Consider the following 13,852-nt stretch of genomic DNA (forward strand, 5'->3'; position numbering starts at 1 on the left):
GTGATGTCACTACTATGTGGTGTAATATGATTCAGGGGCACTGCATGTGATGTTATGTGAATAAGATGTGCTACTGTGTGAATTAGGTGTAATGTGTGACCATGCCCTTCCTTGTGAGACCACACCCTTTTTTGCGGCACTCCCCTTCAACGCACGCTGTCTCTTCTTTACGTTTGGGAGGGCGCCAGTTTGTTTGCAGGAGGGTGCCAAGCACCCCAGCACCGGCCCTACCTGCTCGGCTATGCTGAAAGCGCTACACTATAATCTTACTTGTGACTGGCTAAACCGTGTGAGTGGACAATCCCTTTAACTTCTGTTATGTTAAGTTTCCCATACACACGCTGCCTTTTCGTGTAATTCAACTGTTTTGAGCTTAGTGTTAAGTCACTTTTTTGTTTTTTGCGTAGGTTTATCCAGAAACAAATCAAGGACACATCCTAATGTCTATTATTCAAAGGATTATAAAGAGGAAGATGATGATGATGAAGAGGAGGAGGATTATGATGATGATGAATTGGAAGATGATGTGGTAAGCTGATTGTCAGGGTTCCAGTGTTTGTCATAGAAAGATGTGCCGGAGACTAGTTTCACTGTCATAAGACTGAACCACTTGCTGTGGATACATTTCAAGGTCAGGTCTTTTCCAAATTGGTGGAGTTCTGTAACCTTGAGAAAGGTGGGTTTTGATCACAGCAAACACAGTACTAAATGATATGATACTGTGTTTGCTACTGTGGTTAGAGAACTATGAGCATCCCTATCAGCCATTTATTTGTTTCTGTACACTGATGCAGATGCTCTATCCTCTGATCTCCTAATCAGAAGCCGGATGTTACCAACGGTCCAGTGACAGACTGTTCCAAGTGGTTTTAATGTATCTAACTTTTCCTAGTGTAGTTGATTGCACCTGCAATGATTTTTCTTTTTCCTGTTGTAGTATTTTTACCCCTTTGCCTTTTTTTTGTGTCTCATTGAGAGACCCTGCCTTGATCACGTTAAAGAAGGGTCACTTTGGGGTGGGAACCATGTTTTCGAACAGTTTCCCATTAAAGCACTACACAACAGGAAATGCCTGGTTATGGAATATTTTTTAAAGGTTTAGTGGTCCTTATAAAATGTTAGCAAGGTCCCTTGTATGTAATGGGATTTCTGTCTATTCTCCTTCAGCCACGTGTGGGACACAGATGCTGCTCATACACAAGATAGCGTTGTTCCTCCTTCTGAGACAGCATAACCCCTTCTGCTGCCAGATCCACTTTACAAAAGTTCTCCAGCATGAAATGGTTTGGTTCCCTTCATATCTTTGCATACCTCCGCTCCCTATTGTCGCTTGTGGAGCAACGCTGGCTCCTGCTCTCTCTTTGTTGCACGTTTTTTTTTTTTGTGTGACCTCTAGCCGTGCAGAGATAAACCTATCTTCAGTCAACACTGTCACCACATGTGAGTGGCAAGATGTTGCATATCATTGCCTCCTCCTATTAGTAGGAGGCTGCAGAGAGAGCTGAGGATAATAACCGATCTGCTTATCATGTCTTCTAGTATATAACTCTGCAGAGAAAATGGAGGGCAATATAAAACCACCATGCTTATGACGTGTCCTGGTATATACCTCTGAGGAGAAAACAGAGGCTAATATTCAGCCACTTCGCTTATGACATGTGTCCTGGTATATAACTCTGAAGAAAAAACAGAGGGTAATATACAACAACTTCGCTTATGACGTGTCCTGGTATATAACTCTGAAGAGAAAGCAGATGGTAATATACAACCACTTCGCTTATGACGTGTCCTAGTATATACTGTAACTCTAAAACAGAGGGTAATATACAGCCACTCTACTTATGACATGTCTCCTAGTATATAACTCCTACTTATGACATATCTCCTACTATATAATTCTGAGAAGAAAACAGAGGGTAATATACAACCACTTAGCTTATGACATGTCTCCTAGTATATAACTCTTAGGAAAAAACTGTGTTATTTAAAACCACTCCCAGTAGATAACAATATACAGCCGCTCTGTTTATCATGTCTCACAGTATTTCTCATACGTCCTAGAGGATGCTGGGGACCCCGTAAGGACCATGGGGTATAGACGGGATCCGCAGGAGACATGGGCACACTATAAGACTTTGAATGGGTGTGAACTGGCTCCTCCCTCTATGCCCCTCCTCCAGACCTCAGTTAGACTCTGTGCCCAGGAGTGACTGGACACACACTAGGGGGGCTCTACAGAGTTTCTCTAAAAGACTTTGTTAGGTTTTTTATTTTCAGGCAGACCTGCTGGCTACAGGCTCCCTGCATCGTGGGACTGAGGGGAGAGAAGTCAGACCTACTTCTTCTTAGTTCAAGGGCTCTGCTTCTTAGGCTACTTGACACCATTAGCTCCAGAGGGTTCGATCACTTGGTTCGCCTAGCTGCTTGTTCCCGGAGCCGCGCCGTCACCCCCCTCACAAAGCCAGAAGAAGGAAGCCGGGTGAGTATAAGAAGAACAGAAGACTTCAGTGACGGCAGAAGACTTCAGTAACGGAGGTACAGCGCAGCGGTCGCGCTGCGCTCCATGCTCCCACACACCAACGGCACTCACAGGGTGCAGAGCGCTGGGGGGGGGGCGCGCCCTGGGCAGCAAGTTACTGAGGCTCTAAAAAACTAGCATAGAAAGCATATTCGGTGCCCGGGCACCGTGTCCCATACCCCCGCCAGTATAAAGCTGCGTGCCATTGCTCCCGTGCCGCCGGCTTTGCAAGGGCGCGGGGGGGGGGGGGGGGGAGGGGCGGCGGCGCCCTGGGCAGCAGTATATACCTTTTTAAGGGTGCCTACACATATATACAGTGTATAGACACTGTACAGGGACCCCCGCTAACATACAAAAAGCTATTTGAATAGCGGGCTGCAGCGCGCCGAGAAGGGGCGGGGCTTAGCCCTCACAACACCTTTCAGCGCCATTTTTCTCCTTGTCCCCGCCATAACAATGAAAACAGTGCAAACGTGGGGGGGCACAGTAGTTAGCGCTATATAAACGACAATATAGCACTGTTTCTCTGACGTCCTAGTGGATGCTGGGGACTCCGTAAGGACCATGGGGATATAGCGGCTCCGCAGGAGACAGGGCACAATAATAAAAGCTTTAGGATCAGGTGGTGTGCACTGGCTCCTCCCCCTATGACCCTCCTCCAAGCCTCAGTTAGATTTTTGTGCCCGGCCGAGAAGGGTGCAATCTAGGTGGCTCTCCTGAGCTGCTTAGAATAAAAGTTTAAGTTAGGTTTTTTTCTTTCAGTGAGACCTGCTGGCAACAGGCTCACTGCTACGAGGGACTTAGGGGAGAGAAGTAAACTCACCTGCGTGCAGGATGGATTTGCTTCTTAGGCTACTGGACACCATTAGCTCCAGAGGGAGTCGGAACACAGGTCTCACCCTGGGGTTCGTCCCGGAGCCGCGCCGCCGACCCCCCTTGCAGATGCCGAATTTGAAGACGTCCAGAGGTCCAGAAACAGGCGGCAGAAGACTTTCAGTCTTCATAAGGTAGCGCACAGCACTGCAGCTGTGCGCCATTGTTGTCAGCACACTTCACCAACAGTCACCAACTGTCACTGAGGGTGCAGGGCGCTGGGGGGGGCGCCCTGGGCAGCAATGTATAATACCTTTTTATGGCTAAAATACATCACATATAGCCCTTGAGGCTATATGGATGTATTTAACCCCTGCCAGATCTCACAAACTCCGGGAGAAGAGCCCGCCGAAAAGGGGGCGGGGCCTATTCTCCTCAGCACACGGCGCCATTTTCCTGCTCAGCTCTGCTGTGAGGAAGGCTCCCAGGCTCTCCCCTGCACTGCACTACAGAAACAGGGTTAAAACAGAGAGGGAGGGCACTTATTTGGCGATATGATTACATATATAAAAATGCTATAAGGGAAAACACTTGTATAAGGGGTTGTCCCTGTATAATTATAGCGTTTTTGGTGTGTGCTGGCAAACTCTCCCTCTGTCTCCCCAAAGGGCTAGTGGGGTCCTGTCCTCTATCAGAGCATTCCCTGTGTGTGTGCTGTGTGTCGGTACGTGTGTGTCGACATGTAGGAGGACGATGTTGGTGAGGAGGCGGAGCAAATTGCCTGTATTGGTGATGTCACTCTCTAGGGAGTCGACACTGGAATGGATGGCTTATTTAGGAATTACGTGAGTCAACACGCTGCAAGGTCGGTTGACGACATGAGACGGCCGGCAAACAAATTAGTACCTGTCCAGGCGTCTCAGACACCGTCAGGGGCTTGTAAAAACGCCCATTTACCTCAGTCAGTTGACACAGACACAGACACGGACACTGACTCCAGTGTCGACGGTGAATAAACAAACGTATTTCTCTATCGTCCTAGTGGATGCTGGGGTTCCTGAAAGGACCATGGGGAATAGCGGCTCCGCAGGAGACAGGGCACAAAAAGTAAAGCTTTTCCAGATCAGGTGGTGTGCACTGGCTCCTCCCCCTATGACCCTCCTCCAGACTCCAGTTAGATTTTTGTGCCCGGCCGAGAAGGGTGCAATCTAGGTGGCTCTCCTAAAGAGCTGCTTAGAAAAAGTTTAGCTAGGTTTTTTATTTTACAGTGATTCCTGCTGGCAACAGGATCACTGCAGCGAGGGACTGAGGGGAGAAGGAGTCAACTCACCTGCGTGCAGGATGGATTGGCTTCTTGGCTACTGGACATCAAGCTCCAGAGGGACGATCACAGGTACAGCCTGGATGGTCACCGGAGCCGCGCCGCCGGCCCCCTTGCAGATGCTGAAGTCAGAAGAGGTCCAGAATCGGCGGCTGAAGACTCCTGCAGTCTTCTAAAGGTAGCGCACAGCACTGCAGCTGTGCGCCATTTTCCTCTCAGCACACTTCACACGGCAGTCACTGAGGGTGCAGGGCGCTGGGAGGGGGGCGCCCTGGGAGGCAAATGTAACCTATATAAAGGCTAAAAATACCTCACATATAGCCCCCAGAGGCTATATGGAGATATTTAACCCCTGCCTGATTTCTCTAAATAGCGGGAGACGAGCCCGCCAGAAAAGGGGCGGGGCCTATCTCCTCAGCACACGGCGCCATTTCCTCTCACAGCTCCGCTGGTCAGGACGGCTCCCAAGTCTCTCCCCTGCACTGCACTACAGAAACAGGGTAAAACAGAGAGGGGGGGCAAATTTATGGCGATATTTTGATATAACAAAGCAGCTATAAGGGAGCACTTATTATAAGGCTATCCCTGATATATAGATATAGCGCTTTTGGTGTGTGCTGGCAAACTCTCCCTCTGTCTCCCCAAAGGGCTAGTGGGTCCTGTCTTCGTTAGGAGCATTCCCTGTGTGTCTGCTGTGTGTCGGTACGTGTGTGTCGACATGTATGAGGACGATATTGGCGTGGAGGCGGAGCAATTGCCAAATATGAGGATGTCACCCCCTAGGGAGTCGACACCAGAATGGATGCCTTTATTTATGGAACTACGGGATAGTGTCAACACGCTAAAGCAGTCGTTTGACGACATGAGACGGCCGGACAATCAATTAGTGCCTGTCCAGGCGACTCAAACACCGTCAGGGGCTGTGAAACGCCCTTTGCCTCAGTCGGTCGACACAGACCCAGACACAGGCGATGACTCCAGTGGTGACGGTGACGAATCAACCGTATTTTCCAGTAGGGCCACACGTTATATGATTTTGGCAATGAAGGAGGCGTTACATTTAGCTGATACTACAGGTACCACTAAACAGGGTATTATGTGGGGTGTGAAAAAACTACCTATAGTTTTTCCTGAATCAGAAGAATTAAATGACGTGTGTAATGAAGCGTGGGTTGCCCCTGATAAAAAGCTGATAATTTCAAAGAAATTACTGGCATTATACCCTTTCCCGCCAGAGGTTAGGGAGCGCTGGGAAACACCTCCTAGGGTGGACAAGGCGCTAACACGCTTATCTAAACAAGTGGCGTTACCCTCTCCTGAGACGGCCGCACTTAAAGATCCATCAGATAGGAGGATGGAAAATATCCAAAAAAGTATATACACACATGCAGGTGTTATACTACGACCAGCTATAGCGACTGCCTGGATGTGCAGTGCTGGGGTAGTTTGGTCAGAGTCCCTGATTGAAAATATTGATACCCTGGACAGGGACAATATTTTACTGTCGTTAGAACAAATAAAGGATGCATTTCTTTATATGCGTGATGCACAGAGGGATATCTGCACACTGGCATCACGGGTAAGTGCTATGTCCATTTCGGCCAGAAGAGCTTTATGGACGCGACAGTGGACAGGAGATGCGGATTCAAAACGGCATATGGAAGTTTTGCAGTATAAAGGGGAGGAGTTATTTGGAGTCGGTCTATCAGATTTGGTGGCCACGGCTACAGCCGGGAAATCCACCTTTCTACCTCAAGTCACTCCCCAACAGAAAAAGGCACCGACCTTTCAACCGCAGCCCTTTCGTTCCTTTAAAAATAAGAGAGCAAAGGGCTATTCATATCTGCCACGAGGCAGAGGTCGAGGGAAGAGACAGCAACAGGCAGCTCCTTCCAAGGATCAGAAGCCCTCCCCGGCTTCTACAAAAGCCTCAGCATGACGCTGGGGCTTCTCAAGCGGACTCGGGGACGGTGGGGGGTCGTCTCAAAAATTACAGCGCGCAGTGGGCTCACTCGCAAGTAGATCCCTGGATCCTGCAGATAATATCTCAGGGGTACAGGTTGGAATTAGAGACAGATCCACCTCGCCGTTTCCTGAAGTCGGCTTTACCAACGTCCCCCTCCGAAAGGGAGACGGTTTTGGAAGCCATTCACAAGCTGTACTCTCAGCAGGTGATAGTCAAGGTACCTCTTCTGCAACAAGGGAAGGGGTATTATTCCACTCTATTTGTGGTACCGAAGCCGGATGGCTCGGTAAGACCTATTCTAAATCTGAAATCCTTGAACCTGTACATAAAGAAGTTCAAGATGGAGTCACTCAGAGCAGTGATAGCGAACCTGGAAGAAGGGGACTTTATGGTATCCTTGGACATCAAGGATGCGTATCTCCACGTTCCAATTTACCCCTCACACCAGGGGTACCTCAGGTTCGTTGTACAAAACTGTCACTATCAGTTTCAGACGCTGCCGTTCGGATTGTCCACGGCACCTCGGGTCTTTACAAAGGTAATGGCCGAGATGATGATTCTTCTTCGAAGAAAAGGCGTATTAATTATCCCATACTTGGACGATCTCCTAATAAGGGCAAGGTCCAGAGAACAGCTAGAGATGGGATTAGCACTGTCTCAAGAAGTGCTAAAACAGCACGGGTGGATTCTGAATATTCCAAAATCCCAGTTAATGCCGACAACTCGTCTGCTGTTCCTAGGGATGATTCTGGACACGGTTCAGAAAAAGGTTTTTCTCCCGGAGGAAAAAGCCAAGGAGTTATCCGAGCTTGTCAGGAACCTCCTAAAACCAGGAAAGGTGTCTGTACATCAATGCACAAGAGTCCTGGGAAAAATGGTGGCTTCTTACGAAGCAATTCCATTCGGCAGATTCCACGCAAGAATTTTCCAAAGGGATCTGTTGGACAAATGGTCAGGGTCGCATCTTCAGATGCACCTACGGATAACCCTGTCTCCAAGGACAAGGGTGTCTCTTCTGTGGTGGTTGCAGAGTCCTCATCTATTGGAGGGCCGCAGATTCGGCATACAGGATTGGATCCTGGTGACCACGGACGCCAGCCTGAGAGGCTGGGGAGCAGTCACACAAGGAAGAAACTTCCAGGGAGTATGGACGAGCCTGGAAACGTCTCTTCACATAAACATTCTGGAACTAAGAGCAATATACAATGCTCTAAACCAGGCAGAACCTCTGCTTCAAGGAAAACCGGTGTTGATCCAGTCGGACAACATCACGGCAGTCGCCCATGTGAACAGACAGGGCGGCACAAGAAGCAGGAGTGCAATGGCAGAAGCTGCAAGGATTCTTCGCTGGGCAGAGAATCATGTGATAGCACTGTCAGCAGTGTTCATCCCGGGAGTGGACAGCTGGGAAGCAGACTTCCTCAGCAGACACGATCTTCACCCGGGAGAGTGGGGACTTCATCCAGAAGTTTTCCACATGCTGGTAACCCGTTGGGAAAGACCAATGGTGGACATGATGGCGTCTCGCCTCAACAAAAAACTGGACAGGTATTGCGCCAGGTCAAGAGATCCGCAGGCAATAGCTGTGGACGCGCTGGTAACGCCTTGGGTGTACCAGTCGGTGTATGTTTCCTCCTCTGCCTCTCATACCAAAAGTATTGAGAATTATACGGCAAAGAGGCGTGAGAACGATACTAGTGGTTCCGGATTGGCCAAGAAGGACTTGGTACCCGGAACTTCAAGAGATGATCACGGAAGATCCGTGGCCTCTACCTCTAAGGAGGGACTTGCTTCAGCAGGGTCCCTGTCTGTTTCAAGACTTACCGCGGCTGCGTTTGACGGCATGGCGGTTGAACGCCGGATCCTAAAGGAAAAAGGCATGCCGGAAGAAGTCATTCCTACTTTGATTAAAGCAAGGAAGGAAGTAACCGTGCAACATTATCACCGAATTTGGCGAAAATATGTTGCGTGGTGCGAAGATCGGAGTGCTCCGACGGAGGAATTTCAACTGGGTCGATTCCTACATTTCCTGCAATCAGGATTGTCTATGGGTCTCAAATTGGGATCTATTAAGGTTCAAATTTCGGCCCTGTCGATTTTCTTTCAAAAAGAATTGGCTTCAGTCCCTGAAGTCCAGACCTTTGTTAAGGGAGTGCTGCATATACAGCCTCCTGTGGTGCCTCCAGTGGCACCGTGGGATCTCAATGTGGTTTTGGACTTTCTAAAATCTCATTGGTTTGAACCACTAAAAAAGGTGGATTTGAAATATCTCACATGGAAAGTGACCATGCTTCTAGCCCTGGCTTCGGCCAGGAGAGTGTCAGAACTGGCAGCTTTATCTTATAAAAGCCCATATCTGATTTTCCATTCGGACAGGGCAGAACTGCGGACTCGTCCGCATTTTCTCCCTAAGGTGGTGTCAGCATTTCATCTGAACCAGCCTATTGTAGTGCCTGCGGCTACAAGTGACTTGGAGGACTCCAAGTTACTGGACGTTGTCAGAGCATTAAAAATATATATTGCAAGGACAGCTGGAGTCAGAAAATCTGACTCGTTGTTTATATTGTATGCACCCAACAAGATGGGTGCTCCTGCGTCTAAGCAGACGATTGCTCGTTGGATCTGTAGCACAATCCAACTTGCACATTCTGTGGCAGGCCTGCCACAGCCTAAATCTGTAAAGGCCCACTCCACAAGGAAGGTGGGCTCATCTTGGGCGGCTGCCCGAGGGGTCTCGGCATTACAACTCTGCCGAGCAGCTACGTGGTCAGGGGAGAACACGTTTGTAAAATTTTACAAATTTGATACTCTGGCTAAGGGGGACCTGGAGTTCTCTCATTCGGTGCTGCAGAGTCATCCGCACTCTCCCGCCCGTTTGGGAGCTTTGGTATAATCCCCATGGTCCTTTCAGGAACCCCAGCATCCACTAGGACGATAGAGAAAATAAGATTTTACTTACCGATAAATCTATTTCTCGGAGTCCGTAGTGGATGCTGGGCGCCCATCCCAAGTGCGGATTATCTGCAATAATTGTACATAGTTATTGTTAACTAATTCGGGTTATTGTTGAAGGAAGCCATCTTTCAGAGGCTCCGCTGTTATCATACTGTTAACTGGGTTTAGATCACAAGTTGTACGGTGTGATTGGTGTGGCTGGTATGAGTCTTACCCGGGATTCAAAATCCTCCCTTATTGTGTACGCTCGTCCGGGCACAGTACCTAACTGGAGTCTGGAGGAGGGTCATAGGGGGAGGAGCCAGTGCACACCACCTGATCTGGAAAAGCTTTACTTTTTGTGCCCTGTCTCCTGCGGAGCCGCTATTCCCCATGGTCCTTTCAGGAACCCCAGCATCCACTACGGACTCCGAGAAATAGATTTATCGGTAAGTAAAATCTTATTTTTCCTTTAGGGCCACACGTTTCATGTTAAGGGCAATGAAGGAGGTGTTACATATTTCTGATACTACAAGTACCACAAATAAGGGTATTATGTAGGGTGTGAATAAACTACTTGTAGTTTTTCCTGAATCAGATAAATTAAATGAAGTGTGTGATGATACGTGGGTTTCCTCCGATAGAAAATTATTGGCGGTATACCCTTTCCCGCCAGAAGTTAGGGCGAGTTGGGAAACACACCTTAGGGTGGATAAGGCGCTCACACGCTTATAAAAACAAGGGGCGTTACCGTCTCCAGATACGGCAGCCCTCAAGGAGCCAGCTGATAGGAAGCTGAAAAATATCCTAAAAGTATATACACACATACTGGTGTTATACTACGACCAGCAATCGCCTCAGCCTGGATGTGCAGCGCTGAGGGGGCTTGGTCGGATTTCCTGACTGAAAATATTGATACCCTTGACAGGGACAAGATTTTATTGACTATAGATGCATTTCTATATATGCGAGATGCGCAGAGGGATATTTGCATTCTGGCATCAAGAGTAAATGTGATGTCCATATCTGCCAGACGAAGACACGACAGTGGTCAGGTGATGCAGATTCCAGACGGCACATGGAAGTATTGCCGTATAAAGGGGCGGTCCATCGGACCTGGTGGCCATGGCAACAGCTGAAAAATCCACCTTTTGTTACCCCAAGTCACATCTCAGCAGAAAAGGACACAGTCTTTTCAGTCTCAGTCCTTTCGTCCCCATAAGGGCAGGCGGGCAAAAGGGCCAGTCATATCTGCCCAGGGGTAGAGGAAAGGGAAGAAGACTGCAGCAGGCAGCCCATTCCCAGGAACAGAAGCCCTCCACAGCTTCTGCCAAGTCCGCAGCATGACGCTGGGGCAGTACAAGCGGACTCAGGTGCGGTAGGGGGTCATCTCAAGAGTTTCAGCACGCAGGGGGCTCACTCACAAGTGGACTCCTGGATCCTACACGTAGTATCCCAGGTGTACATTGGAAATTCGAGACGTCTCCCCCTCACAAGTTCCTGAAGTCTGCTTTACCAACGTCTCCCTCCGACAGGGAGGCAGTATTGGGAACAATTCACAGGCTGTATTCCCAGCAGGTGATAATCAAAGTACCCCTTCTACAACAAGGGAATGGGTATTATTCCACACTATATTGTGGTACTGAAGCCAGACGGCTCGGTGAGATCTGAAATATTTGAACACTTACATACAAGCGTTCAAATCAAGATGGAGTCACTCAGAGTAGTGATAGCGAACCAGGAAGAAGGGGACGATATGGTGTCACTGGATATCAGGGACGCTTACCTACATGTCAAAATTTGCCTTCTCAACAAGGGTACCTCAGGTTCGTGGTACAGAACTGTCACTATCAGTTCAGACGCTGCCGTTTGGATTGTCCACGGCACCCCGGGTCTTTACCAAGGTAATGGCCGAAATGATGATTCTTCTTAAAAGAAATATGGACGCTTTCCTGATAAAGGCAAGGTCCAGAGAACAGTTGGAGGTCGGAGTAGCACTATCTTAAGTAGTTCTACGACAGCACGAGTGGATTCTAAATATTCCAAAATCGCAGTTTTTTCCGACGACACGTCTACTGTTCCTAGGGATGATTCTGGACACAGTCCAGAAAAGGATGTTTTCTCCCGGAGAAGAAAGCCAGGGAGTTATCCGAGCTAGTCAGGAACCTCCTAAAACCAGGAAAAGTATCAGTGCATCATTGCACAAGGATCCTGTGAAAAATGGCGTTTTCTTACAAAGCGATCCCATTCGGTAGATTTCACGCAAGAACCTTTCCGTGGGATATGCTGGAAAAATGGTCCGGATCGCATCTTCAGATGCATCAGCGGATAACCCTGTCTCCAAGGACAAGGGTGTTTCTTCTGCGGTGGCTGCAGAGTGCTCATCTATGAAAGGGCCGCAGATTCGGCATTCAGGACTGGGTCCTGGTGACCACGGATGCCAGCCTGAGTGGCTGGGGAGCAGTCACACAAGGAAAAAAATTTCCAGAGAGTGTGATCAAGTCTGGAGACTTCTCTCCACATAAATATACTGGAGCTAAGGGCAATTTACAATGCTCTAAGCTTAGCAAGACCTCTGCTTCAAGGTCAGCCGGTATTGATCCAGTGGGACAACATCACGGCAGTCGCCCACGTAAACGGCGGCACAAGAAGCAGGAGGGAAATGGCAGAAACTACAAGGATTCTTCGCTGGGCGAAAAATCATGTGATAACACTCTCAGCAGTGTTCATTCCGGGAGTGGAAAACTGGGAAGCAGACTTCCTCAGCAGGCATGACCTCTACCCGGGAGAGTGGGGACTTCATCGGGAAGTCTTCCACATGATTGTAAACCGTTGGGAAAAACCAAAGGTGGACATGATGGCGTCCCGCCTGAACAAAAAACTAGACAGATATTGCGCCAGGTCAAGGGACCCTCAGGCAATAGCGGTGGACGCTCTGGTAACACTGTGGGTGTACCAGTCAGAGTATGTGTTCCCTCCTATGCCTCTCATACCAAAAGTACTGAGAATCATAAGAGGGAGATGAGTAAGAACGATACTCGTGGTTCCGGATTGGCCAAGAAGGACTTGGTACCCGAAACTTCAAGAGATGTTCACGGAAGACCCGTGGCCTCTACCTTTAAGAAAGGACCTGCTCCAGCAGGGGCCTTGTCTGTTCCAAGACTTACCGCGGCCGCGTTTGACGGCATGGCGGTTGAACGCCGGATCCTGAAAGGGCATTCCAGATGAAGTCATCCCTACCCTGGTCGAAGACAGGAAGGATGTAACCGCAAAACATTTTCACCGCATTTGGTGAAGATATGTTGCGTGGTGTGAGGCCAAGAAGGCCCCTACAGAGGAATTCCAACTGGGTCGTTTCCTACATTTCCTGAAAACAGGACTGTCTATGGGCCTAAAATTAGGGTCCATTAAGGTTCAAATTTCGGCCCTGTCGAATTTCTTCCAGAAAGAACTGGCTTTAGTGCCTGACGTTCAGATGTTTGTAAAAGGGGTACTGCATATACAGCCTCATTTTGTGCCCCAGTGGCACCTTGGGATCTCAATGTTGTTTTGAGTTTCCTAAAGTCACATTGGTTTGAACCACTCACCACTGTGGACTTAAAATATCTCACATGGAAGGTGACGATGCTTTTAGCCCTGGCTTCAGCCAGGCGTGTGTCAGAATTGGCGGCTTTATCATATATAAAGCCCTTACTTAATTTTTCATTCTGACAGGGCAGAATTGAGGACTCGTCCTCAATTTCTCCTTAAAGTGTTTTCTGTTTTTCACATGAACCAACCTATTGTGGTACCTGCGGGTACTAGGGACTTGGAGGACTCCAAGTTACTTGACGTTGTCAGGGCCCTGAAAAATATGTTTCCAGGACGGCTGGAGTCAGAAAATCTGACTCGCTGTTTAGCCTGTATGCACCCAACAAGATGGGTGCTCCTGCTTCTAAGCAGACGATTGCTCGCTGGATTTGTAATACAATTCAGTTTACACATTCTGTGGCAGGCCTGCCACAGCCAAAATCTGTAAAAGCCCATTCCAAAAGGAAGGGGGCTCATCTTGGGCGACTGCCCGAGGGGTCTCGGCTTTACAACTTTGCCGAGCAGTTACTTGGTCAGGGGCAAACACGTTTGCTAAATTCTACAAATTTGATACCCTGGCTGAGGAGGACATGGAGTCTCTCATTCGGTGCTGCAGGGTCATCCGCACTCTCCCGCCCGTTTGGGAGCTTTGGTATAATCCCCATGGTCCTTACGGAGTCCCCAGCATCCACTAGGACGTCAGAGAAAATAAGATTTTACTTACCGATAA

General features: G+C 48.7%; 1 protein-coding gene across 4 annotated transcripts in view; it reads left to right on the forward strand.

The window, feature by feature from the left end:
• Positions 1-13,852, forward strand: part of LOC135054886 (zinc finger protein 1 homolog) — a 79,593-nt gene that overhangs the window by 17,027 nt on the left and 48,714 nt on the right. For all 4 annotated transcript variants that reach the window (XM_063958331.1, XM_063958334.1, XM_063958333.1 and 1 more), the window contains one exon: positions 408-529. In XM_063958331.1, the coding sequence (XP_063814401.1) occupies positions 408-529 (122 nt within the window). The remainder of the gene's footprint in view (positions 1-407; positions 530-13,852) is intronic.

The sequence above is a fragment of the Pseudophryne corroboree genome, chromosome 3 (assembly GCF_028390025.1).
Source record: "Pseudophryne corroboree isolate aPseCor3 chromosome 3, aPseCor3.hap2, whole genome shotgun sequence".
Lineage (NCBI taxonomy): Eukaryota > Metazoa > Chordata > Amphibia > Anura > Myobatrachidae > Pseudophryne > Pseudophryne corroboree.